The following is a 24570-nucleotide window of genomic DNA, read 5'->3' on the forward strand; positions in this document are numbered from 1 at the left end:
ATCGAAAGATAGCGCGGTCGCTTAGTAAAGTCGCGCTAGAACGAGGCAGTAATTTTGGCGCGTTTTTCAGCGCTGAATATGTGAATCTACAATGTTTTTATATGATCGTTCCATTAGAATTGTTCCTTTACAGGCGTTTTGATTATTTTTATGGGCTTTGAGCGTCTAAAAGGAATTCCCCTCAAGTAGTTCAGGTGAGTTTGCCTTGTGACGTGAATAACAGCTAATGATCGTTTTACTAAGCTGTGTACATATTATACATGTGGGTGACTCTTTACTTCAACATCGCTTCTTAAACACTCTACAGTTGAGCTTATACTTTTTGCTCAAAGAATTAAGAACAAGTAACAACGAATTTTGTCATATTTAGTTATGTAGTCATCGTAATGGGTTCGTTCCATGTGATTTCTATGTAAAAGCCGCTGTTAGCCAGAGCTAAATGTATTGCACGAATTTTCATCTCCCCTTCGGGTTCTCACGCAATGAATTTGATGACCTGTTCCATATGTTTGTTTGTTTTTTTTTAATTAATTGCATTTTTATTTCTCAAAACTAAAACCGTCAGGTTCTTTTTTTATTTACAGAGATGGAAAGTCTAAACGATCTGGGAGATTACCTCAACACGGAAATCGTATGTACCCTTGCAGGTCTTGGGTATTCAGAAGGCAATGACTATTACAAAAGTCCAGATTGTCTTGGTAGGTTGGTCACTTTTTTCCAGCAATTGCCAGTTTTAATATATACCACAGAGGTGGATGAAATTTTTCACCTGTGCAGATTGGCTAGTTTGAAGGTGATAAGGAAGTACTATTCACCTCTGAGCAGTCAAAGAGACAAAATCAAGAGTTTAATTTCAGATCATTTTGCGGTATACTGATATTAATAAATATTTTTTGATATCTATGTAATCTTTGTCAATGAGAGTGATGGACATTTACTTCTTTGATTCTTGGTGAATTTCCACCACTGTTCACCTCCACTGTGGTGAATAATTTTTAAGTATTGAGTATTGCATGATCAATTTGAGATCAAGATGTCAATCTTTCCAAGAATCCCTGGTTTGAAAATGTTGAAATCAATCAACCTTTGGTATGACCCTTGCAGATGATAGTCTATTTGATTTTTTCCTTAAAAAAATAAAATCAATCTCAATAACTTGAGAACTTGAACTCTTTTTAGTTTTCATGTTCTCTCTTTAAAAGTCAGTAACACAAGAATATAAATGAAATGGCAGAGCAGTTACAACTACTTTGGAAGTCCATTTGAATTTAGAATTTAACACTCATTAATAAAAAAATTATTTGACACTTTTCAGAGAGTCTTAAGGACCTTGTTAGGTTTTTACGCCGTGATGACACCACCTGTGAGATAAGACGTCAACTGGGATATTCAGAAGTATTGCAAAATGTATGTGAATATTAGATGCTAGTAAAAGAACAATGATGCCATTGATAGGGCAAATAATTAAGTGCTTGTCAACATTGAAAGAAAATTACTTAACACACTAAAATAGGCTGCTACTTGAATGATGATTAGAAACTCCTGGATATCTAGAATTGTATTAATTTTACATCATATTTTTTCAGGATCTTGTTGCCATTCTTAAGAGTTGTTCATCTAAGGAAGGAGAAATATTTGATATGGTTATAAGGTAATTTATTGAACATGAGATCAATGGGAACTCTGATCAGGTAATATATATTTACCTTCCACCTGCACCAGCAAAAGTGCAAGGTGGTGTGCCTTTATAGTCCTCTCCTTTGTAATCCAGCAATGCCCTGTTTCAGGATATATTTATAATACTTTTCAACAAAAGCATACATGGGGTAGTATGGGATATATGATGTATCATTCAATATATATCATTAAATTGATTATCTTTCACTAATTACATACTCTGTTTTTAGGTTAATGGTAAACTTAACTCAGCCAGCTGTGCTCTGCTTTGAAAATAGATTTTCCATTTTTAGGTTAATGGTAAACTTAACTCAGCCGGCTGTGCTTTGCTTTGAAAATAAGATTCCTGATGACAAAACAGGCCAACATTACTACTTGGATCTTGTTACTCAGCTGCAGGCCTATAAAGAGGTATAATTTATATCTTCAAGTTTAAGAAATTGTTGAATTGGTGAGCTGAATTTTTCTCATACATGAAATAAAGAAGTTATTTTTTCTGGAAGAAGGTAGTTAATGTTTGTTGCCCTTTCAGGCATTTACAGCAAAAGAGGTGATGTCAGTTATTGGACGCGAGCTGGGAAGGCTGCTTCAGATGGTATATATTTCTTTTGAGAAACATTAGACAAAAATATGTAAAGGTCAATTTTTTCCATGTTAAATTTCTCAATGCATTTTCATTTTCACCCATTTCAGATCATGACTGAAATGGATACAAGACAAAGAGAAACATAAAAAGCTAATTGAAATATTATACGCATAGTCTTGTCTTTTCCATAAGAAATAGTTGGGCAATTTCCCCTAAGAAGCTTGATTTTGATATTCTTGTCTTGATGTGATGTCAACTGCATATTACTCACTTACCTCTCCACTTTGAGATGCATATAAATGCTTTGCCTTCTTTTGTTGTTTGTGACTTTATGAATTGTTATTTTTTCCAGGAATGGGATGACAGGCTAGAAGAAGACTCCCTATTGATTGAGAGAATTCTGTTGTTGATAAGAAACATTCTCCACATACCAGCAAATAAGCAAGCAGAAAAGGTACATGTTAATATTGATATTTCTAATGCACACTACTCTTTGTATCTTTTGTCGTACAATTTTTATTTTATTATGAAATAGAAGTTGCCATGCAATGACTGGGATAAAAAAAATCATAGCTAGTTGAACCTCTCACAAGTCACCTGTGCCAGTGAGACCAAAGAACAATTAGGCTGTGTGTCCTAGCTTGTTGAATCCAGAACTTTTGGACTTTGGGTCCTAGCCTGTTGACCACAGAACTTCCAAACTTTGGGTCCTAGCCTGTTAAACCCAGACCTTTCAGACTTAAAGTTATAGCCTGTTGACCACAGGACTTCCAACTTTGGGTCCTAGCCTGTTAAACCCAGATCTTTCAGACTTAGGGTCATAGCCTGTTGACCACAGGACTCACTGTAGTGTGTGATTTCAAAGGAATACATTTTGTATTTGTACAAAATGGTCACTTGCAGGCCAGGTGGTCAGTCACAAAAGTTGCTGCAGAGTAGGGTTTCACTGCAAGTTGACCATATTTTCCCCTTCTGACTGCAATTTTCTTTTTTTATTTTAAATTTCTTCATTCCTGACCAGCAGAAAATTTCCTGGCATTTTGTTGCATCTTTTTCAGTACTCTGCAAACAAAACAATCCTATAAATCTCAGAGAAATTTAATTTGCAAGCAAAAAGTATGTTAACAGATATAAAACGATAGTTCTGGCTCAATACAAAACCGAGGATAGACATTGTTTTGAGCTTTGGCCAAAACAATCCTATAAATCTCAGAGAAATTTAATTTGCAAGCAAAAAGTATGGTGACAGATATAGAATGATAGTTCTGGCTCAATTCAAAACCAAGGATAGATATTGTTTTGAGCTTTGGCCAAAACAGTGTTTATCCTTGGTTTTGCACCATCCCAGAACATATCATTATATATCTACTATCACTGAGACAAACACAGAAATCTTATTTCATAATTTTTTCCAAAAAATTATGACATATTAACTTATCAATCTTTAGTATCAGAACAAATTATCATACAACAGGACCAGCAGTAATGTTTTATCCTCTTATGAAGAAGTCATGGTGTGCCACTCTGTGCCCAGCTCCTTTGGGGCTTGCCTTGATTTGTTCTCCTGTCAAAAGAGTGTCTTTTTAAATGAGAAATTATATTAGTTATAAGTCACACTTTCAAGCTCTCTGTTGATGATGTTGAGCTGAGCATCTGAGAGGATGAAGATGTTATATTTCACATTCTCTGAGCCTGACACTTTCCTGTTAATTGCAAGCTGAACTCCTTCTTTCGTATTCCCAAGTCTCAATCCACTTGCATGAAGGTCATTGTTTCTCATACTCCTGAGATTGATGAAAGTCTGTCGCATTCATTGTGCTGTTTTCCTTTCCAAATCTCCTGAGGACCTCTTCTCAAATATTTCTTGTTCCCACTCCTTGACTGTAAACCCTGTTCAGAATTCTATCCACTACTGCCTTCACTTCAGTGATGTCAGGATTGAATGTCTTCTCACTGTCTTCAGCACCAGCAACATATGGCTTGTAAAAAAGAAGTCCTGTCATTGACCTCCTTGGGACATTGATGCTCTCATTGATCTTTGTGTCTGATCCCTTATCTACTGACAGAGATTGTCTTGAGCTGAGTGATGTGCTTGTACATGAATCTCTTCCATTTGTGTGGTTAGACAAGGCCTTATCAGCAAGTTCTTGACTGTGAATGATTTCATACTCAAGCCTGATGGTAGTCAATTCATAGGCAAGTTGTGTCTTATCAGATCCTATCAGCATAGGATATAGCATTTGTGAAGAAACTGAATATATTCTTTTCAAGTACTTGGAGAACTTGAATAAGGACTTAAAATTATTTATTAACAAATAAAATGAGGGATAAAGAAACTAAGACTGAAGAAGCACCAGCTCAAGCTCTTTGAGCTGGGCTGTGTAGCGCTAAACTTGAAGGGCCAAGCCTTTGAATGGACCTCGTAGAAGTCCACTAAAGCCCCAAGTAAGCTGGCAAAAAGCTTGCTGAATACAACAGAAGGGTGAGGGAGGAAAAGAAGAAGAAAGGTGGTTCAAAGCAATCGGAAGGATTAGAACCAGAACTAGGAAACATCATCGTCATTCTCACTCACTCAAATTCTTTCAGTAGCAAGTGTAGTTCTCACTGGCTCGACTTTACTATAAAAGAAAAGAGTTGATGGCTCTCATTAATAAACCAAAACCACAGGCTCAAGTACAGCAAAGTGAGCTCAAGCCCTTCAGGGCTTACCCCTGTGAGGCTTCCTGTAAGAGTAAAACCAATGGACTTTTTTTTTGTCTGTCAAAATAAAATGTCTGATAATAAGCCTGTGAAAACATTGACTGCCTCAGCTACATTGACTGGATTGGCTGCCACAATCGGATGGGTTGCAAAGAAAGTCACAAAGAAACCAATGACTTCTGATCCAAGTTCAAATCTCATGAACTATGTGAAGTTCATTGTTGTGATCACTGCATCTATAGTGGCAAAACAGTGTCTTGGAGATCAAAAGATTTACAATTAAGTTAGCAGAAGTCTGCAAAATCATCAAGACTGTCCTAATATTCTATATCAGTGATATAGAGGCAGATCCAAGCCTTGAAGGGGAAGAACTTTGTCAAAAGTTTCATGATGAATATATGTTGTCAATTTTCAACAATGAGTGTGCAGATAAATAAAATGGCAAGCATAACAATGATGATTAGAGGAGCGCTCATCAATGTGACTGCCTTAGTTGGTGGAAGCTATCTCACAAAGTATTTGAGTGGAGACCAGCATAGTGCTGTAGAAGAGAAGAAAAGGCGTGATCTCACTGTGGAGAAGTAGCAGCACACCATGATCTCTTCATAAGAAGATACAACATTGCTGCTGATCCTGCATGATTAAATTTGTTCTGATACTTAACATTTACAAGTTAATGTGTCATAATTTTTTGAAAAAATTATGATTTGAGATTTCCATGTTTGTCTAAGTGATAGTAGATATATAAGACACTTTCTAGGATGGTGCAAAACCAGGGATAAACATTGTTTTGGGTGAAGCTCAAAACATTGTTTATCCTAGGTTTTGTATTGAGCCAGAACTGTCATTTTATATCTACTGTGATAGGCATGTTTAATAGAGAAAATAGTAGAATTGGATTTCCTGTGGCCACTTTAGTTTCCGAAACATAGACTGAAGACCGAAGAGCTGATGTTTGGGAACTGATTTGGAATTGAGAAAATATTTGTTTCAATTTGATAACTACTATCAGATATAATTATACTGTGTATCATATGTTGGTGAGAACTGTTGGTTGTCTTCATTTTAGAGAACAGATGATGATGCCAGCATCCATGATCAAGTTATATGGTTAGTTAGGAACCATGTGAAAACATGAGTGTACTCATTGTTTGATATGAAATTAATTACACAACATAAAGAGCACAATTCTTGATATTTGTCAGACTGTGTTTCTGAATACATCCCTACATATCATACTTTCTTCTGTTCTAATTGTACTCTTCCTGATGTACTTGCTTTCATGTTTAGGACAAACATCAGGTTTCTTTCTGTATGTCTCATGCAAGGAAGTGCTTTTTTAAAAGCCAGCTACAAAGCTGAAATTATGATTTGCTTTTTGCCTTACTTACACAGGAATCTCCACACTAATGGAATTGATGATCTTCTTCTCTTTGTGGCATGTTCCCCAGATGAGGTAGATAATAACCATGTTTATTTTTGTAATGTGCAGAACATCTAAATATATGAGATTGACCATCTTGAGCTTAAATGATTTAAGGGGTGTTGGTTTGAAGAAGAATAGAACCAGTGGCCTTGTCTTGTGTAGAGTGTTATAGCATGTTCTCCACTTCCTTTAAACCCACAAAAGATAATTTATATAGCCCATATGCTCTGTGGATAAATGGTTGTTTACAATGAGATGAAGATAATTTCTATCTGGAGTGCCATTTTTATTACTTAAGGGCCACTCTTAACTGGTCACATCTTAGCAAATATATTAATTTTGTCTTTCATTTTTGTTATCTTATAAAAAAAATCTTTGTGATGATGCATGCCATAGTGAGGTAATTATTGTAATATTGATATTCTTTACCAAATAAGTGTTCATCATCTTTCTTGTAGAGGCGATGGAGTATGCATATATTAGAAATTGTTTCACTGATGCTCAGAGAACAGGTTAGTTTTCAAATCTTGCAGAATGATTGAGTGTGAGGGAGCCTGGACTATCTAAGATGAGACTACAAAATGGCATGTGCTTGAGATGTAGAATGTGAATTCCTTGAATATTATTGGAGATTGGGCTTTTACATGCCTATAACCTGTATAAACATCTTTAATCTGAAATGACAACAAAACACAATAGGAAAAGTGTTTAAAAGTGCAAAAATTACACTGTAATTCCCAATTTTTCCAGCCTGTTGTCAGTGCAGATTTTGCTCTGCTTTTTGTGTTTGTGGTAGAACCCAGAGAGTTTGGCAAAAGCTGGTGAGGGAAGATCAAGAAGTGAAAAGAAGGATGATGAAAGGTAAGGAAGATACAAAAATAGTTCTTGTTCTAGGTTGTCTAAATTTGTGTGAACCAAGAATAGAATTAATTTTTTCATTTTGAGTGGAGTAAATTATAGAATTTATGTTTCTCCATTTCATTTTTCCATTGTATTTACAACAATAATCAATCCTGTTTTTGTGGTTGTTCAGATGGGAGTAGTTGTGAAAAGGGTCATTATTGGTGATACTTACTGTCACTGACATGTCACCTGTATGATGACACAGTGATTGTGATTGTTCAGGTGAGAGCTGTGGTGGCATAGGGTTAGATGAAAAAAATTATTGATGGTGATACTTACTGTTACTGACATCTCACCTGTGTGATCATACTATAGTTCTTTCCATTACCTATGGCTTCAAATCAACTACTGAATACTCATTTTACAATAGAATAATCATACAGTGTGATTCCCAATACTTCTCAGTGAAGTACTCAAAGAGAGTGATTTTACATTGAATTTGACTACTCTCATTGTTATCACAGGCAGCTTGAGATCATTCGGCAGCAAGAACTTGCAGAAAAGTTAAACAATGCAAGGAAATTTTCAGGAAGGTTAGTTATTGTAACAAAAATCTTTGTTTTTACAGCTATATGTAAAGAATCTGCCTTTCAAAGTTTGTTTAATTCAAGTGGTCATGATAGGCCTAACCTTCAGTGCAGTTTGTTTTTAATATTACAAATGAATAGAAACTTAGAAACATGTCTGACCTGAATTCAGATGATTTAGCTGCAGCTGTTTGTGATACACTTTACTTTCCACTTTAGACATTCCAGATTTGGCGGAACATTCTATGTCCAGAATATGAAATCCATAAATGATAAAAATCAGCTTGTATATCACAGACCACTTGCTGGTGAGTGTTAATGCTTTACTTTGAGACAGAATGAAGTTAAGAAACAATGGTTTGTATCAGTCACCATAGAAATGGCATTTGGCCTGTGCAGAGTGGGTGCTGAAAGGTTCCTGGCACATTAAAAATCCAACCAGTTTTTATTCTTGAGCTGCACTATTGCGGGAGGCTCAAACTGATTCCACCTCTTTCTGTTACAATGTTATTTCATGGATCAGATACATTTTATAACCTTTAAAGTATGTCCAGAGCCACTGCAATCTTTTAATAATTTTAGATGATTCTGAACAAAATCTAAAAGATTTCTTTTATGAAAAATTTAAAGAATTATGACTGATGTTATCAATAACAAAAATTGAGGTCACTGGATTCATGGAGGGGTAAGGGTAAGGGTAACTTGGTGGCAGCATGTGCTGAAACAATGATCACAATTTTTTCATTAATAATTAGGAATTTGATTGATACATATTGTCAAGAAAGCATATTTAAACTTGTAGTACAATTAATAAAAAAAAGTAGTGATTGAAAGCCTCAAAACTGTATCAGGCCATCTTAAGACATGTTGCTAGGGTCTGCAGGTCCTAGTTAGAGTTCATTTCACTGTCATAATTTCCACAGCACATATGATTGACCTTGAAGCTTAGTATAATTAAAATGTATGGATCAGTTTTGTTGTATTCTATTGATGAAAGATCTAATGAAACAATGCTTTCTTGCAAAACTAGAGGTGAAAAACATGAGTTTTGACCATAACAAAACAGCACCTAAGAAGAGGAAAAAGCAACTGCTTGCTAAAGAAATGGGAGAAGAAAGGAGATCTACTTTGAGCATAAGGTACTTGCAGTAGGTTTCTTAATTAGATTGATGAACATTGCAATTTCCAAACATGTGATAGTCTCCCAACCATCAGAATGTATTACTTTGGTTTTTTTTAGGCTGTTTTTAAAGAATTTTTGTAAGGAGTTTCTGCAAAATTGCTACAATCCACTCATGAACATTGTAAAGGTAAGCTGCTTAAACTTCTTCAGTCCACAATTAACACTGTAAAGGATATCAATTAAATGTGTAAATCCAAGCACTTTCACATTGATCACAATTTGTTGTATTTTCATGACTAGATAAAATGTAATCAAACTTAAAAGCACTGTTTTTAATGAATGAGCTCTTTGACAAAAGTGAATTCATCTTCAATACTCCTAGGATAATATCAAACATGGGAGATCTCAAGAAAATGATGAATCTTACTTCTTATGGGCAATGAGGTATGAATCTCTCTCTAAAATTTTTCACTTCCATCAATTAAGTAGTAAAATATGCAATTGAAAACTTAAATCTCACTTCCAACTAAGTCTGTTGTTTTCAATCTGTACTGTACAACATAGACACAATTGTTTGATAACTCACTGACATTTTGGTAGTGCTATTAATAAATTTTTTCTGCTGCAAACCACTGTTCCAGTATTTAAGACACTTGCTTTGGTCCTACGTTGATGTAAAGAGCATTGCAGCTAATAGTTCTATTTCTTGAAGGTTTTTCATGGAATTCAGCAGACATCATGACTTTCGAGTGGATTATATCAGGTACAGATGAAAAACTTTCCGCTATTGTTGTCAATTGAAACATTTTCCTTTTTGTATAATTCTGTTTTATTTCTTGTGATACATGTAGCTTATTATATAATGGTGGGAAGGGTAAGAATTAGTGAATGAAGTGGGTGGGGTTAAGTGCCACACAACCCTGACCCTTTATTGATGTTTTTCTGTCTTTTTATCACTCTTCTGTTTGAAAATGTATCAATGCTGTAGAGAAAAGCCATCTGTGGTCACTTTTGGGATTGAAGGAGGGGGGGGGGGGAACTACCCCTCGCTCTTCATCTCAAACTTAGACCTGTATATTTTTATTTATTAGCAGCAGTTGCAACCTTTCGATTTTGTCACTTTTTTCAGTGAAACGCTCAGTGTGGTGACCTTTACTGACCTTTTAAATGTCATAGTCAAGTTTTATGATGGCTTGGAATCAAACAAGAGTGAAGCCTCTATATGGGGGCGTAGGTAAGAATAAGGAATGAAACTTGGAGCTTTTTGTCACTGAAATCCTGATCTGTGCCAAGGAGGAAGTTCCTGGATCAAAATCCATCTATTATTGGCTGGCACCTTTGGTTTTTTCATGTATTAAAAGACAATAACTTTTTTTCCAAGATTTTCTGTGATTAGTTAGATTGTGGCATATTTTAAACTCATTTGTCTGCATGCTACTATAGGATTGCTAAACAATAATAACTTTCATTTGATAATTGTTAACTTATATGCTAAAATTAGATGTAAGCAGTGTAACACTATAAATAGTAAAAGCAATTTGTGATTTAGTATTGTAGAACTAAAACCAATTTGAAAGAAATCATAACAGCCAATTAGAAGGAATGAAAAATCCCTTTAAGAGCCAATGAAATCCCAGTGTGAAAACAGGCAAACTTCTAAAAGTGTGAAAAGGCCCAGGATTGACCAAGTTGTGATTGTTTTAAGTTTTGCATGTGATTTGTTGAGAGAGAAAGGAAAGTTTTGTGGACAAATCAAAGAGTGACGTAAGGCAAAACCAATGCAATCCCAAATTACTTTCAACATTCAATTGAAAATTGCTCTAAACACAGATTAGCTACTTTAATTACCATACTTAATGTGTATAGAGACAGAAAATGTTTGAGCTTATAGTAGTTGAATGAGTCAATAGCGTGAAAAAGGAAAGCTTCTAAGTCAGGGGTCACTGCAGTCTTATCCTTTACCACTGACCTACAATGAACTTATTGGTTCATGGAAAGTGGAGGAGTATCCAAAGTTAAGAATCAACAATCTTTTTTTTTAATTATATGTTTCCTCAGGCTTCACCTTGCAATTCAAGCTTATAAAGAATTGTTGATCAACCTAACATTCATGGATAAGTCTGAGGATGGAAGTCTGCAAGAAAATACCAAGATTATTAAAGGTTGAAAGTCACTGTTGTCTCAGTGGTTGTCACCTCAAAAGTGCAAAAGGAATCTTATTTGCCTTAACTAACAACTGTAACTTTGTGACTAAAGTTCATAAACTTTCTCAACTGGGTAGTTATTTTTGAGATGTAGTTGATGTTTCTAAAACAGAAACTTGTGTTGTCAAAGAAAACAGGTGTCTGTATAGCTTGCCAGTCCATGATAACCTTATATTTGAGATGTAGTGGATGTTTCTAAAACAGAAACTTGTGTTGTCAAAGAAAACAGGTGTCTGTATAGCTTGCCAGTCCATGATAACCTTATATTTGGGAAGGCTGTGTAATCCTTCCACTGCTCATGCCCTATAAATTGGGTTTATTGTTTTGTATCATACTAATGGGGTTCTTCTTATTTGTCAGCCTTGAGTACGCCATGTATGTTATTATGTAGTGCACATATGAATAAACAGTTTAAAAAACACACTGTTAAGGGAAAGAAAAGGTATACAGTGTCTTTCTGCTATTCAAGTTTTTACTTCTGAATTTTTTACTGATTCTATTTTAGGAAATATTTTCTACACACCAGAATACAGAGATACCTTTCTGAGTCTTATAAGGAAGTTTAACATGACAATACAGACAAAGTGAGGGGAATACTTTTGTTGTTGTTGTTGTCATTGTTATTGTTATTGTTGTTGAAAGCTCTTTCACTTTAAGTCTAAGTATTATGTATTTAGATATGATCTATTTTTACATAGGATAATACTTGTTATGATAATGGATTGTGATTATATGGTCAATGCTTTTCTTTAGGAGCTACCTGCAAGACTTGATTGAAGCTTTCCATATTTTCTTGAAGATGTTAGAAAAGTACTGCTCTGGAAAAACTCACATTGTAGTCAAGGTAACTTCTTAACAACAGACATCATGAAAACCCTGTAATTCAGTTAATTATAATTAACTAAATTAATTAAATTCATCTTAAAAGATGAATAATGGAATTGCGATGTTGATCTATTTTTGTTTTCCCTTTAGAAAAAGAAGAAAATTTCAAAAAAGAAGAAAAGAAATCCGCCATCAGGTGAGTACATTTTGTTGTTTTGTTCCTCAATTCCCTATATCGGTTACTCAATAAGAAAGAGGTTTAATTTTTTTGTTTTTGAGTCAAGAAATGAATCCCCCATTCCCTTGTTGCAGTTCCAGTAAACTTGACACCAGAGGAAAGTGAAGAGAAGTGGCAGGAACTGGCTTCTGATCTCTCAGCCACACTTCAAGGACATGCAGGGGACATTCCTGATTCAGTTGTTCCCTTTGATGCTGCCTCAGAAATCCCTGTTGATGAACAAAAGTGAGTTAACATACAAACAGGATAGGCTGCATATACTGCTGACCCCTTGTTCTTAATGTCCCTTAGGGAGGGTGGCTAAGAGGTAACACGTGATGTGGGAATAAGGCCAAAATGAGCGTGAAGCATAATTTGCCTCCTTAAGTATTCATGAACCATTGATTTTTCAAAAAAAACCACAAGATATCCCTGAAAAATTGTGCTAATGAAGAGAAATATGAATGTTTCCATTTAAATTTGTGACACCCAAAGTACTGTTTAGAATAAAAGCAACACACAAGAAAACTTTTGTGGGAAATGGGATTAGAACACTCCTTTACTATCCTCCTCAAGAAACTTTAATCTAGGAGTGTGATGGAAACTACACAAAGACATATTGCCAGGACAGTATGCAGTTTTAAGAGGATGGCTCCTGAGGTAACAAAAGATTAGAAAAGTGTTACAGTATTCCTCCTTTTGGCTTATGATTTGTGTCCCTTGCTTTGACTTTGACTCTGACACCCTCACACTCTGACATCAAGGCATCTTGGTTACACAGGTTATTCAATAACCACATATTTGTTTCCAGGACAAATGCTTTATCCCAAATTCAACAGTTTCTTAGAGGTCATCTTTGCAGAGAGGCTGTGGCAATGCTCAGGGCGGCCAGGTATGATCAACACTTACAGCAATTATACATTGGGAGTGGATAATCAGAAGTGTACCACTTGCATTGACACAGAACAATTAAGGTAGTATATAATCAAATCTTTTCATCCATCATTGTTTCCTATTGAATCTGGTTCTTTCATTATTCCAATTCAGAGATGTTTGGCCAGAGGATGATCATTTTGGTTCAGTTGGAATCAGTGCAGAGGATGAGTTCATGTGTTTGTCTGATATCTTCAAAATGGATCTTCCCTCCGGTAAGGGAGAAAACACACGTAATTTTGACTCACAATCAGACAGCATGCCTAAGGCTCTTGATAAATGAAATGGTCAGTTAATCAGCCAATTTTTCACTCTTTCACTGAGTGAGGGAGTCAGTCTTCAGTTACTTAGGTGTGATTTCCACAGTTCTGGTCTTCAATCATCCCTGTCAGTAATGTGTCAACCAATTTGAGGCTTTGACATTCCCTCTGCCCTCCCCCCCTCCTCCCCCCTGTGCAACTCCCTGGGCCTTTGGACTTTTGAAGATTATTTTTTACAAATTCCCCCTCTTCAAATGCCTCACCCACTTTTTTGTCAAAGGCTTTGACCTTGTAGACCTTTCCTTCTGAGCCATTCACTAGCTGCAAATTGATCAGTGCATAATCAAACCTCTTAGCCAGTCAGCCTGTCAGTCAGCCTGTCAGTCAGCGTGCCGCCAGTTGGTCCGTTAGTCTGTCAGATAATCAGTCAGTTGGTCAGGCTAGGCAGTTGATCAGTCAGTCAGTTATTGTTTAAGCCAGCTAGCAGTCAGTCTGTTATTCAGTCATATAGTCAAATTTAGTTTTCATCCTGTAATGAGGAATAATTTAAAATCCATGTGGTTTACCATTTTGCTTTTCCAGTACTTGTTAGAACTGAGAATGAAGTGGAAGAAGAAGATGAAGAGGAAACCAAGCCAGGTTAGTTGGACTTAATTAAAGCAATACAACTCAATTTTGTTTCAAATGGAAATAAATCAGTTTTGAAGAAGGCTTGTGCTTCACATGACAGAAGATGAAGAGATGGCAGCAGTGCAGACACATGAAGTGGAGTTCAGCATCCAGGACTTTTTGAACAAGTATGTTTTATATTAAATGACACATTTAAAAGAGAATGTGGTCTACAAACACCATTTGTTGTTGTTTTGTGATTTTTCCCTTTTAATTGAGTATACAAAAAGACTGGGGTGGTTGTTTTTTAGACTTGCCACTCCAGCTCTTCTCCAACCATACTGCTGGCTTTTGAAATATTACAAAGAGAACAAGGACACAACAAATCATGCCATTATCAAGATGCTTCACAGAGTTGCTGTTGACCTCAAGACACCTGCCATGCTGTTTCAGTTGTCTCTGTTTTGCACCTTCCAAAAGATTCTCTTTGATCCAGCAGCAAATCAATACAAAGTGAGTTCCATTTTCCCTCCCATTTGATAATTTAAAATTTTTATCTGTTTGTGTCAGTGTTTAACAAAGCAAGGAATGAGTCATTAATTACTCAGAAGCCATCATAAAACACATACACAGAAGGAAAGTGAACAACTTTATCGTACTTAGTAGCTCAACAGAGTTGCAAATCTTTGATAGCTCATCAACGAAAACAATCTCAATTTTGTATTTGTATTTTGTATTTTGAAATCTAAGCGAGACAAACCTGTCAAGAAAACAATTAAAAAACGCGACTTCTCTCAATTCTCCTCTGAGGAATTTAATAATGATTTGTCCGCGATCGACTGGGATGCTATTATTGCCTCAAAAACAAATAATATTGATGAACTATTCTCATCTTTCTACAGAAAATTAAATTCAGTCGTAAATAACCATGCGCCTGTTAAAATTTTATCCAAACGTAAAATTAAACAACTTGCAAAACCGTGGATAACAAAAGGAATAAGGACATCAATAAAAATAAAGAACAAGTTATATGTAAATGGAATACACAGCAAATATAAATATTATAGAAATAAAGTTACAAACCTTATTCGTTTGAGTAAAAAACGTTATTACTATGATTTCTTTGAGAAAAATACAAATAATATGAAAAAGACGTGGAAAGTAATAAATGAATTAATAAATAACCAAAGGACAAAAAGCAGAGTGTTAACGAAGCTGAAAGACCCAAGCAATAACAATCAAATAACACAAAATCCTTCCAGATTACCAAATATTCTAAATAAGCATTTTGCAAGTGTTGGTAATTTACTAGCAAGTAAATTGCCAAAGAAAGATAACTATATGAGTTATCTTGGTAAATTGAAATCACCTGATTCTTCCTTCTTTTTCAAACCCATTACACCAGAAGAAGTTAAACAGGAAATATTATCCCTACCAAATAGTAAATCCTGTGGCTTATACTCCTGCCCTACACAACTGCTTAAATCTTCTTGCAATATCATATCTCCAGCTCTTTCTCATATTTTCAATTTATCTGTTATCCATGGTGTCTATCCTTCAAAACTTAAGATTTCTAAAATAACGCCAATATATAAAAGTGACGACGAGACCGACCCTTCAAACTATCGACCAATATCTCTTTTGTCTAATTTTAATAGGATTTTTGAAAAACTTTTGTACTACCGGATGAAGGAATTTATTGACAAAAACAACCTATTGTACTCCTCACAGTATGGCTTTCGCAAGTCACATTCCACAGAGCATGCAGTACTTGATATTGTCGAAGATATACTACGTAATATGGATAAACGGTACTTCTCATGCGGTGTCTTCATTGACCTGAAAAGGCATTTGATACGGTCAATCATGAAATATTACTCGATAAATTGAACTTTTACGGTTTCCGTGGATTGATAAATGACTGGTTTCAATCATATTTAAAAAATAGAACACAAACAATTCAGATTGGAGAGCACTTATCAACAAAACTTATCTCTCCCTGTGGTGTCCCCCAGGGATCAGTCCTTGGACCTCTTCTATTTTTACTTTACATAAATGACATTCACCTTTGTTCTGATAAACTAAAATTTTATCTCTTTGCGGATGATACTAATATACTTTATGCTGATAAGAATCTTAAGGCGATCGAGCAAACGGTTAATGTAGAGTTGAATAACGTACATGACTGGTTAACTACAAATAGGTTGACATTGAATGCAAAAAAATCAAATTTCTTAATTTTTCGTCCTCGTCAGAAAAAAATGCATTTTTCTCCACAAATAGGTATTTTAGATTGTGAGACAAACCGAAGAGTTAGTTTAGAGCAAAAAAGTTATATCAAATATCTAGGCGTTTTAATTGATCAAAATTTGTCATGGAAAAACCATGTTGACTCTGTTATCGTAAAAATAAGTAAAACAATAGGGATGATTGCAAAGCTGAGGTACTTCGTTCCCTCTACTGTCCTTGTAAATATTTACAATTCATTAATTCTACCTTATATAACTTATGGACTCCTTGCCTGGGGCAATGCGTCAAATGCTTATTTAAACAAGATTTTAGTTCTTCAAAAGCGAGTTTTGCGCCTAATCTATTTCACCGATCGAAGAGAGCATGCCATCCCTTTATTTGCCAAAGCAAAAATTCTGCCTGTTACGTTCCTATATTATGAAGCCGTAAGTAAACTTATGTTTGATGTGCACAACCAGAGGGCTCCCATTAATATTTTGAAACTATTTGCTAAAACATCTCATATTCATACCTACAATACTCGATCATCCAAATCGCAGCTCTTTAGTACAAAGTACTCTAGACTTAACCTACAAAAAAAGGCTTTCTCGCGTGTTGGTGTCAAAATTTGGAATAAGATACCAAAAGAATTCAAAACGTTATCAAAACATTCCTTTAATAAACAAATAAAAACGTCTTTATTTCAGATACTAGATAATGAAGATTCTTATCTTGATGTTGAAAAGATCTCCTCTAAACTTAAGGACTGCATAATTAAAACAAATTGATCCGATTGCTTTCAGTACTAATTTATCTGCTTCTATACTTTATTGAACAACTATTGATGTATTTACCAGTTATGCTTCTCTTTATAATTTAACAATATCTAACTATTTAGTTTTTAATTTTCTTTATATATTGTAAATAATGTTTGTTGACGATTGACCCGCCTCGAATAGCAAATTTGCTATCTGCGGGTCAACATAATCTAAATTATTTTGTAAAAAAAAGAAAAATAAAGTGTGTGTAAAGTGTGTGTAACAAATGGTGTTAGCATAGGTGGAAACTATGTTGTGACTACACGGTAGAAGCAGGTGGAAACTATAATATTATTGTGATGACACAGTAGAAGCAGGTAGAAACTATATTGTGACTACACGGTAGAAGCTGGTGGAAACTATATTGTGACTACACGGTAGAAGCAGGTGGAAACTATATTGTGACTGCATGGTAGAAGCTTTTATTTGAAATGTCTTTCAGTTCTGAGGACAAATCAATAAGAAAATAAAAATACTTATTCCTATTCTATTCCTACTCGCAGGAAATGGTTAAGTTTTCTCGGTACATTGTTTCCAAGTTTTTTGAGTTGTTACCCAAGAACCCTGCACTAGTAGCTGAGCTTGTGTTGTGGAAGAGTTCCGGAGACTGTTACGAGATAGTGGAGGGTTACGGTAGTTTAGCTCTGAGGTAAAAAAATTTTAGTATTTTTATAAGATTGGTACGTGGAAAATCATGTTTTTAAGTATTACAAAATAGAATACAACACAAGAACTTTTCCCTGGAATACTAAAGCGCTTTCCCCATTTGGGACGCATTGATGTTTTAAATCAGGTTCAGTCAAATGAGATGGAACTTCTGTTTTTCTTTTTTTTATAGTACGCTCAGAATTTGAATTGAAATGTATGCCGTCATTTTAAGGGCTTTTCTTTGGTAATGTTAAAGCAAAATAATGCTACATTCTTGAAAGGTATGACCAACCCTATCTGTATAAAGCCATTCCAACTAAAAAATTCAATCATTTGCTAGAAATGCCAGTCAAAGTTCCTCAGTGTGGACATTTGAGGAGGAGGAAGAGTTACATGAACTTTATAAGGAACATAAAGGCTCGGATGGTATGTAATTTAATCCGCCTCTTAAAGTATAATGAGCTGAAATATGTAGGCATTTTGATTGGAGGATAGACGCATAGATGACGTCACCCTAAACAATGTTTTGCTTTAAAGGTGGACTTGTTCTGTAAAAGATTCTGAGGACGTAAAATATGGAAAGAGCATTATTGACACACTAAAGTGCGCCAACAACTTTTGTGTTCCTACCTCATTATGACGTGGACTGAACAGACGCATGACAACCAGGAACCTATGAGTTAACCCTTTACTCCTTATCATCATTATGAATTAATTTTCTCTATACTGTTCTCTATTCATTTCCTAAGGTGCTAACAAGGAGAATTTGTTTAATAATCAGGAACTTCTTTAGTTGGTGATCATTTCCTTTATGATGATCATGATCATGAGTGATATTTCTAGGAGAAATTAGACGCTCGTCACTCGTAGGGGTTAAAGGGTGTAGGTCACCTAGAACTTTATTATTGGTGTTGGGTAATTATTGTGTGATTTAAACAGATCTTGTAGATACCATCATGGAAAAGATGTCGAGTGATACCAAGAGCAGGCGACAGGTGATCTACTAATCTCTGCTTGTTCAACATTTTAACTTGATACCAGCATCTGATATTAGGAGGTCTGTCTTAAAAGTGATATTCACAAAAAGCGACAGAAACCCGAGGAAACTTTATGTTGCAGAATTCATCTCTGAAAATTACATGTTTACATCAACCTATCGAAAGTCCTCAAGTTTAATTTACAACTTGTTCAAGCAGTTCCATGGGTATTTCTGAGGTTTATTTGATTTACAGTAACATGAACGTCTTTTTGATCAACTTGGTAACAGTAGTTTTCAATAACGTGCTACATCCTTGTAACAGATGAATAGGTTGATTTCCAAAACAAATTACTTAACAGTAAATGTCAAGAACCCTTAAAGATATATATTTTCATGGGTTCATAACACTGCTGACTATTACTTTTTCAAATTGCAGATCATGAACAAGCTTGTTGCAATGAAGCTGGTTTTAAGCAGAAAGGAATTGACCAAGTATGTTGGAGCTCGATCTGTTAGTTTACAGTTCTAGCTGGGGATGTCAATGATTGCTTGTGTATGTTCATGGTAGTAAAAGTTTCATTTTTACGTTTAAATTTCAACTGGTCTGAGGACATGTATGTCATATGTTATTTCCTCAGAAGGCCAGTTAAGAAAGGAGTATGGCCTGAGGAAGAAGTTGAACAGCTACGAGCTTTGTATGAGGAATATAAGAATTCATTAGAACAACAAGGTAATCCGTCAGTTTTGTCCAAGGAAGCAGTAATGTCTATTGGAACACAGAATCGTGACTACAAAAATATTTTAGGGGTTTTTGGATAACAACACGTTCTCTTTTTCCCTCTTCCAAATGTGGCTCTTTTATCTTTCATGGATGCCCACTTGGATGGACTGCATCCAACTTTTATGTTACCAGGAAGGATCGGTTTTGTTTATCTTCACGGCGCTTTTTCAAATATAGAGTTGGGTTAGGCAGTGAGAGGGCTTCCCTGAGAACCCTCTGAAAGTTTTTGTGATCTGGAACTTAAACTAAATTATTGGTCGGCTATAAAAGAAACTAACAGAATATCGATCTAGTGGCTTTAATTTTTTTTGTCAGATATTGTGGAGAAGATGATGGAGCATATGCTGAATGGCTCACGGACGAGACGTCAGGTATATAAACACACCTGCGTCTACTTTGTCAAGTGTTGTTTGAAAGAGCGAGTAGCGTTGGAATTGATGTATCGCAAATTCACCCAAACTCATTCTGTGTGCAGTGTTTGTGATAGAAAATAGGTCACTTGTAGCATGTCTCGTGTAAATGTGATGAGAACAAGAAAGTTGGCTTATAATCCTGTAGGCGAGTGTGTCACTGATGTACACACCACATGTTCAAGTCTTTTTTTAAACAAACTCTCTCTAATTTAGCGATATTTGCTGACCCTTAGATCAAATATTTTTCTCCAGATGGGAGAAAAACATCTGATTCAAGTCATATTTTTTTGTTTGAGGCTTACAAATTTGACTTAAACTTATTTAAATGCTGTTTATAATGATGGCAGTTTAAGTTCCACATGATCCAAGAACTATTTGATTAAATTACCTAACAAGTTTCTTGATAAATTTTTCTTGGTCTCCATTTATCTGTAAGGTCTTAAAGTGTATTATGATAATCTTTAGTAATACAAATGTTCCCTTAAAGAAACAGACGGATCATCAGTGACTGCAAATTCATTATCTGTAGGTTATAAACCAACTGGTGAATTTGGGACTCGTCGAGGACCGAAAGATGCTTCATAAGAAAAGGACGAAAGGAGATAAAAGGAAACAAAAGAATAATGGATTTATCGTGGTAATTTAGTCATGTTTGGAAGTACTCTGTGTCTGAGATATTGTTCCATGCACTTGACTTTATGGGGTTAGAATCGTCGATAAATTACATCTTTTGATCTTTGAAAGGGATGGACTGCTATCGTTACTTATTGTTAGAAATTCGCACCGTTGTTAATTTTTCAGGATACAGCATCGATCTTCTCATGTTTGTTACTGACCTAACGCAATGTTGTGTTGTCCTAGCTACAAAACCTAGATCAGTCCCGATTTTAAATCTGTTACTACTTAATTTCTTCAAACCTTTTCAACTTTCATTTGGGACTAGAACTGATCTTAAAAATAAATTACAAAACAACGCATTTCCAAATTTTTGTTTCTACAATTTCGGTACAGCATGTTGAATTACTTCTGAGAAGTATTTTTTGTCATGGCGTTGCTCTTTAAATCATGGAAAACTTTTCACACCTACTTACCTAGCGAGAAGCATCACTTTTACCACCTCCTTTTACACTTTTTTGAGGAACATAACAGTTCATCAGTTATTTTTTTAGGATGACGAGGATGAAGGCAGTGATAGTGAAGGTAACTTAAAATAGTGGATGAAGTTTTGTAAACTACTGGTTGTTGCGTCTAACAGTTACATACGTATAATCGCCCTGAGCGCAAAGAAAAAAATTTGAAGAGTATTTAGGCCTCAATTTTTCCGTTTTCAAAAAAGTTTTCTCTTCTTTCTTGACGTGATGTTTTCACTGGGGATAAGATATGTGCTATTTCGGTGCATTCTCAGAAAAAATTTTAGTATGGTTCTGTGCTCGTTAGTGTGAATGTGATGTGTCTATTTGCATTGTTAACCATAAATGATGCTTCTTTTTTTTGTTGTTTAGGTGGCGATGCCGTCGAGGAAGGCTTTGATCATCCGTTTTCTGATGAAGAAGAATCAACATCTGATGATGATGATGAAGAAGAGGCTGATATCAGTGAAGGATCCCTGAATAACATCATTACCAAACTGACAAGCACAGGTATGGAAGCTCTTAAGATGCACAGAATTCCACAGATTTAGAAGAAACCATTGCTGGAACGAATTCCAATTTTCTCTTGTGTTCTCCTCTTTATGAAAGATTCCAAATTGATATTTTTAAGGGTTGAAGGAGCAGTTACTGTGGATTCAATCCAAACTTCTCAGGACAGCTGATGATAGAGAAAGCACAGGTAAACATTTCTGACCTTCTCTGAGCATTTTACTATGTAAAGATTTACCGATCAGTTATGTTGAAGATTAAGTACACTCCTCTGTTTGCTTACATAAAGCAGTTCATTTCATTCGCTCAGTTGTGTGTTTGCTTGAAAAAATTGTTTGCATTTTATTAGAAAACAGCCATTCTATTTGTCCAGCCCCTAAGAATTCACCAACTGGGAAAGCTATGAACGGCTTCTTTCATATCCTCATCTCCAAACCGCTGTTTTCTCTGAAGAGCCCAACTAAATTTGAAAAGAACACAGTCAAACCTCCTCTAACAGCCGCCTCTCAACAACGCCCGAATAGCTTGTGTTGTTTTGTTTTGGTAACACAATTCACAACTTTTTATCCATTTGTACATTTCGCTGTTTTTCAAAGATAAGGAGAAATGGCAGCCACTTCCCTTGGTGACGATCACAGAGGAAAACGAGGAGGCCCTGGGTAACAAGCTCTTCAGGCAAGCACTTAAGAAAATTGGACTGAAGCCCCCAGCTAATGAACAGGTCAGCTAAATGTCTCAGAGTTGTGACATCATATAACGGATGACTGATTTGTCAGAGGGTACCTTGGCTTCGTAGCACAAACATTTTCTCGCACCACAAAACCAACAGTTTAGTACACCAGCGCACATTTCTCAATCATTTGTTTTCTTGTTTCATTCGTCAGGAAACATTCTGGAGAATTCCAACAAGGCTCAGCCCAGAAAGGCTACGAATGGCTGCTAAGGACCTTGAAGGGACTGGTACTGGTGATAACGAAGAAGGTAGAAATGTTCATCTCTTGATTCTCCCTTTCTTGGAAAATTTTCGCCCGTGAGATTCTTGTCTGGTTGTAATCAAATCAGAGCGAGCCTTTGACTAGATCGGAAGTCATTAGGTCATGCATGGAATCATACTCTTAGTGGATGGTGGTTCAGTAAAAGTTTGGTTCAGCTATCTTTCCTTATGATCGTTCCTCCAATAGAGCAGTTTTCAACTGAGTTTCGAAAGTAATCCGGGATTGCTCTTGATTTACTAAACTTTGCTCTGTGATTGGTCCAGAAAACTTGCGCCATCCTCTCAACCAATCAGAGGAAGGAAAAACTAAAAACATTCGCCACTTATCATTAGTCTTTGGATGATGATAATGTAAACCTTGTTCTAAGTGGTTGCTGCTATAACCTCAATACTCTATTGAAAACTGCTCTGATATGCAATCCTGTAGAGAAAATAGACAAATGTTCTTCGTCCAATATTTATCATTGTGTTGGGGTCTGCCGACAGTAAATCGTTTACTTGATCAAACTCTCTTTTTGGTCAGATGTTGCTCTACATTCAAAACAAATTAGTTCAAACAATCCATAGAGAAAGCTGTTTTTCGTTTTGTAAGTTTTCCACAAGAAATTGAACCTCAGACCTTCTCTAGAGAGAGATACTGTAGTCCGATGCTCTACCAGGCCCATAACTGAAGGCCCATAACTGAAGGCCCATAACTGAAGGCCCATAACCAGGTTTATTTTTTCGTCCTTTAATTCAAATCACTTTATTATTTATCATTTTTATTTGCTGAATGAGTTCTTTTTTTGTATTTTAAACAACATTAAGCCGACAATACAGATCCTGTGACACCGTCAGCCGGTAGTAAGAGTAAGTCACGTAAAAAGGCTTTAGCTGCCCTTGCCGCCGCGGCACGGGAAAACAACGGATCGGCGTCAAGGCGGAAGCGAAAAGAACGCAAACGGACTGGACTGGAAAACAGGAGACGAGGTGGAAAAGATTGGAGAAAAACAGTGAGTGGTGTGGCACCAGACGATAACCCCGGCCATGACAGTGACAGGTATGTGTCAGTCTTGAGTAATATCAGCTAAATTTAAGTCGGCACCGTAATCACCCTTGGGGTATCCCATGTTTTGGTGTGTGAATGCAAGCCGTGAAAAAAAAGGTTCTTCACTGAGTGACTTACGTTTGACCAATTTAATGCAATCAACCAGACATGTCATAAGTGGCATAAGAAGCAGTTTCGTTTCCAGTTGACGTTTTCGTCCTGGACTGTCTCTCATGGAGAAAGGACACAGGAGACAAGATTGCACCAGCCTAGGGAAGAGCGTGGCCTAAAACTTTGTTGTGTGTAGTAGTTAGCCAGATTTCGGTGTTTTATCATTCACAGAGAGAAGTAACACAAAAGTATGAAAGCTTATTTCACCTGGTAAATAAGTGTTCTGTTTTTGTTCTTTACAATAGTGAAGGTGCAGGTGAATTAAAGAGCACGGCTGAAAAAGAACCTCGATCTCCCTCATCCCCAGGGGCACAAAATAGCGCCGACAAGAAAGAGTCTTCAAAACGAGGTAAACGCCGAGTTAGAGGGCTGGATGATAGTGATGAAGATGATACTGAATCAGAAAGAGGCCTTCACGATGGACATGGCGAGTTAAACGCGAGTCTAGATGATAAGGAAAATAAGGCTACTAGCGGGAATGCTGCTGCGTCGAATAGTGATTTAGAATACAGCAGAAATATTTCTGATTCAGAGGATGTTAATTACAACCCCAGTGGGGTCAGACACACTGAGGCTGGCAAGAAAAGAGCAAGAGATGATGACAGTGATGGACCTAGTGATGATGATGATGACGACGAGAAATTTAACTTGCCATTGAATTCTCACAAAAAAGCCAGGCGTATTGTTGTTGACGATGATGACGATGAAGAGTGAAGGCACATTGAACAACTGAAATAATTACTTATTATTAAGATTTTTTAAGGGATGCAGCTATTAAAATTGCTGGCATTAAATAATTTGTCATACTGCTAGCACTTGCGTTTTCTTTTGTTCAGATCTTTTTCTCTCATATCGCCCTTTCCTTCCCCCTTCCTTGGTT

At 36.0% G+C, this 24570-nt stretch overlaps 1 protein-coding gene across 1 annotated transcript; it reads left to right on the forward strand.

The window, feature by feature from the left end:
• The first annotated feature begins 67 nt into the window (after positions 1-67).
• LOC131787092 (protein timeless homolog) lies at positions 68-24547 on the forward strand. Its single transcript, XM_059104172.2, has 42 exons — positions 68-194; positions 585-698; positions 1316-1407; positions 1587-1651; positions 1971-2088; positions 2210-2272; positions 2616-2717; positions 6033-6073; positions 6359-6419; positions 6848-6901; positions 7186-7250; positions 7757-7825; positions 8039-8127; positions 8850-8958; positions 9060-9129; positions 9325-9386; positions 9655-9705; positions 10072-10176; positions 11001-11104; positions 11652-11730; positions 11900-11990; positions 12122-12167; positions 12284-12434; positions 13000-13080; positions 13236-13336; positions 13964-14020; positions 14112-14178; positions 14302-14503; positions 17541-17686; positions 18026-18111; positions 18625-18680; positions 19101-19156; positions 19303-19394; positions 19761-19816; positions 20388-20495; positions 21028-21058; positions 21361-21498; positions 21620-21688; positions 22095-22219; positions 22383-22479; positions 23300-23531; positions 23936-24547. Exons 2-42 carry the CDS (start codon positions 587-589, stop codon positions 24402-24404), a joined length of 4068 nt encoding a protein of 1355 aa, XP_058960155.2. The 5' UTR covers positions 68-194; positions 585-586; the 3' UTR covers positions 24405-24547.
• The last annotated feature ends 23 nt before the right edge of the window (positions 24548-24570 follow it).

This window comes from Pocillopora verrucosa, chromosome 10 (genome assembly GCF_036669915.1).
Source record: "Pocillopora verrucosa isolate sample1 chromosome 10, ASM3666991v2, whole genome shotgun sequence".
Classification (NCBI taxonomy): Eukaryota; Metazoa; Cnidaria; class Anthozoa; order Scleractinia; family Pocilloporidae; genus Pocillopora; species Pocillopora verrucosa.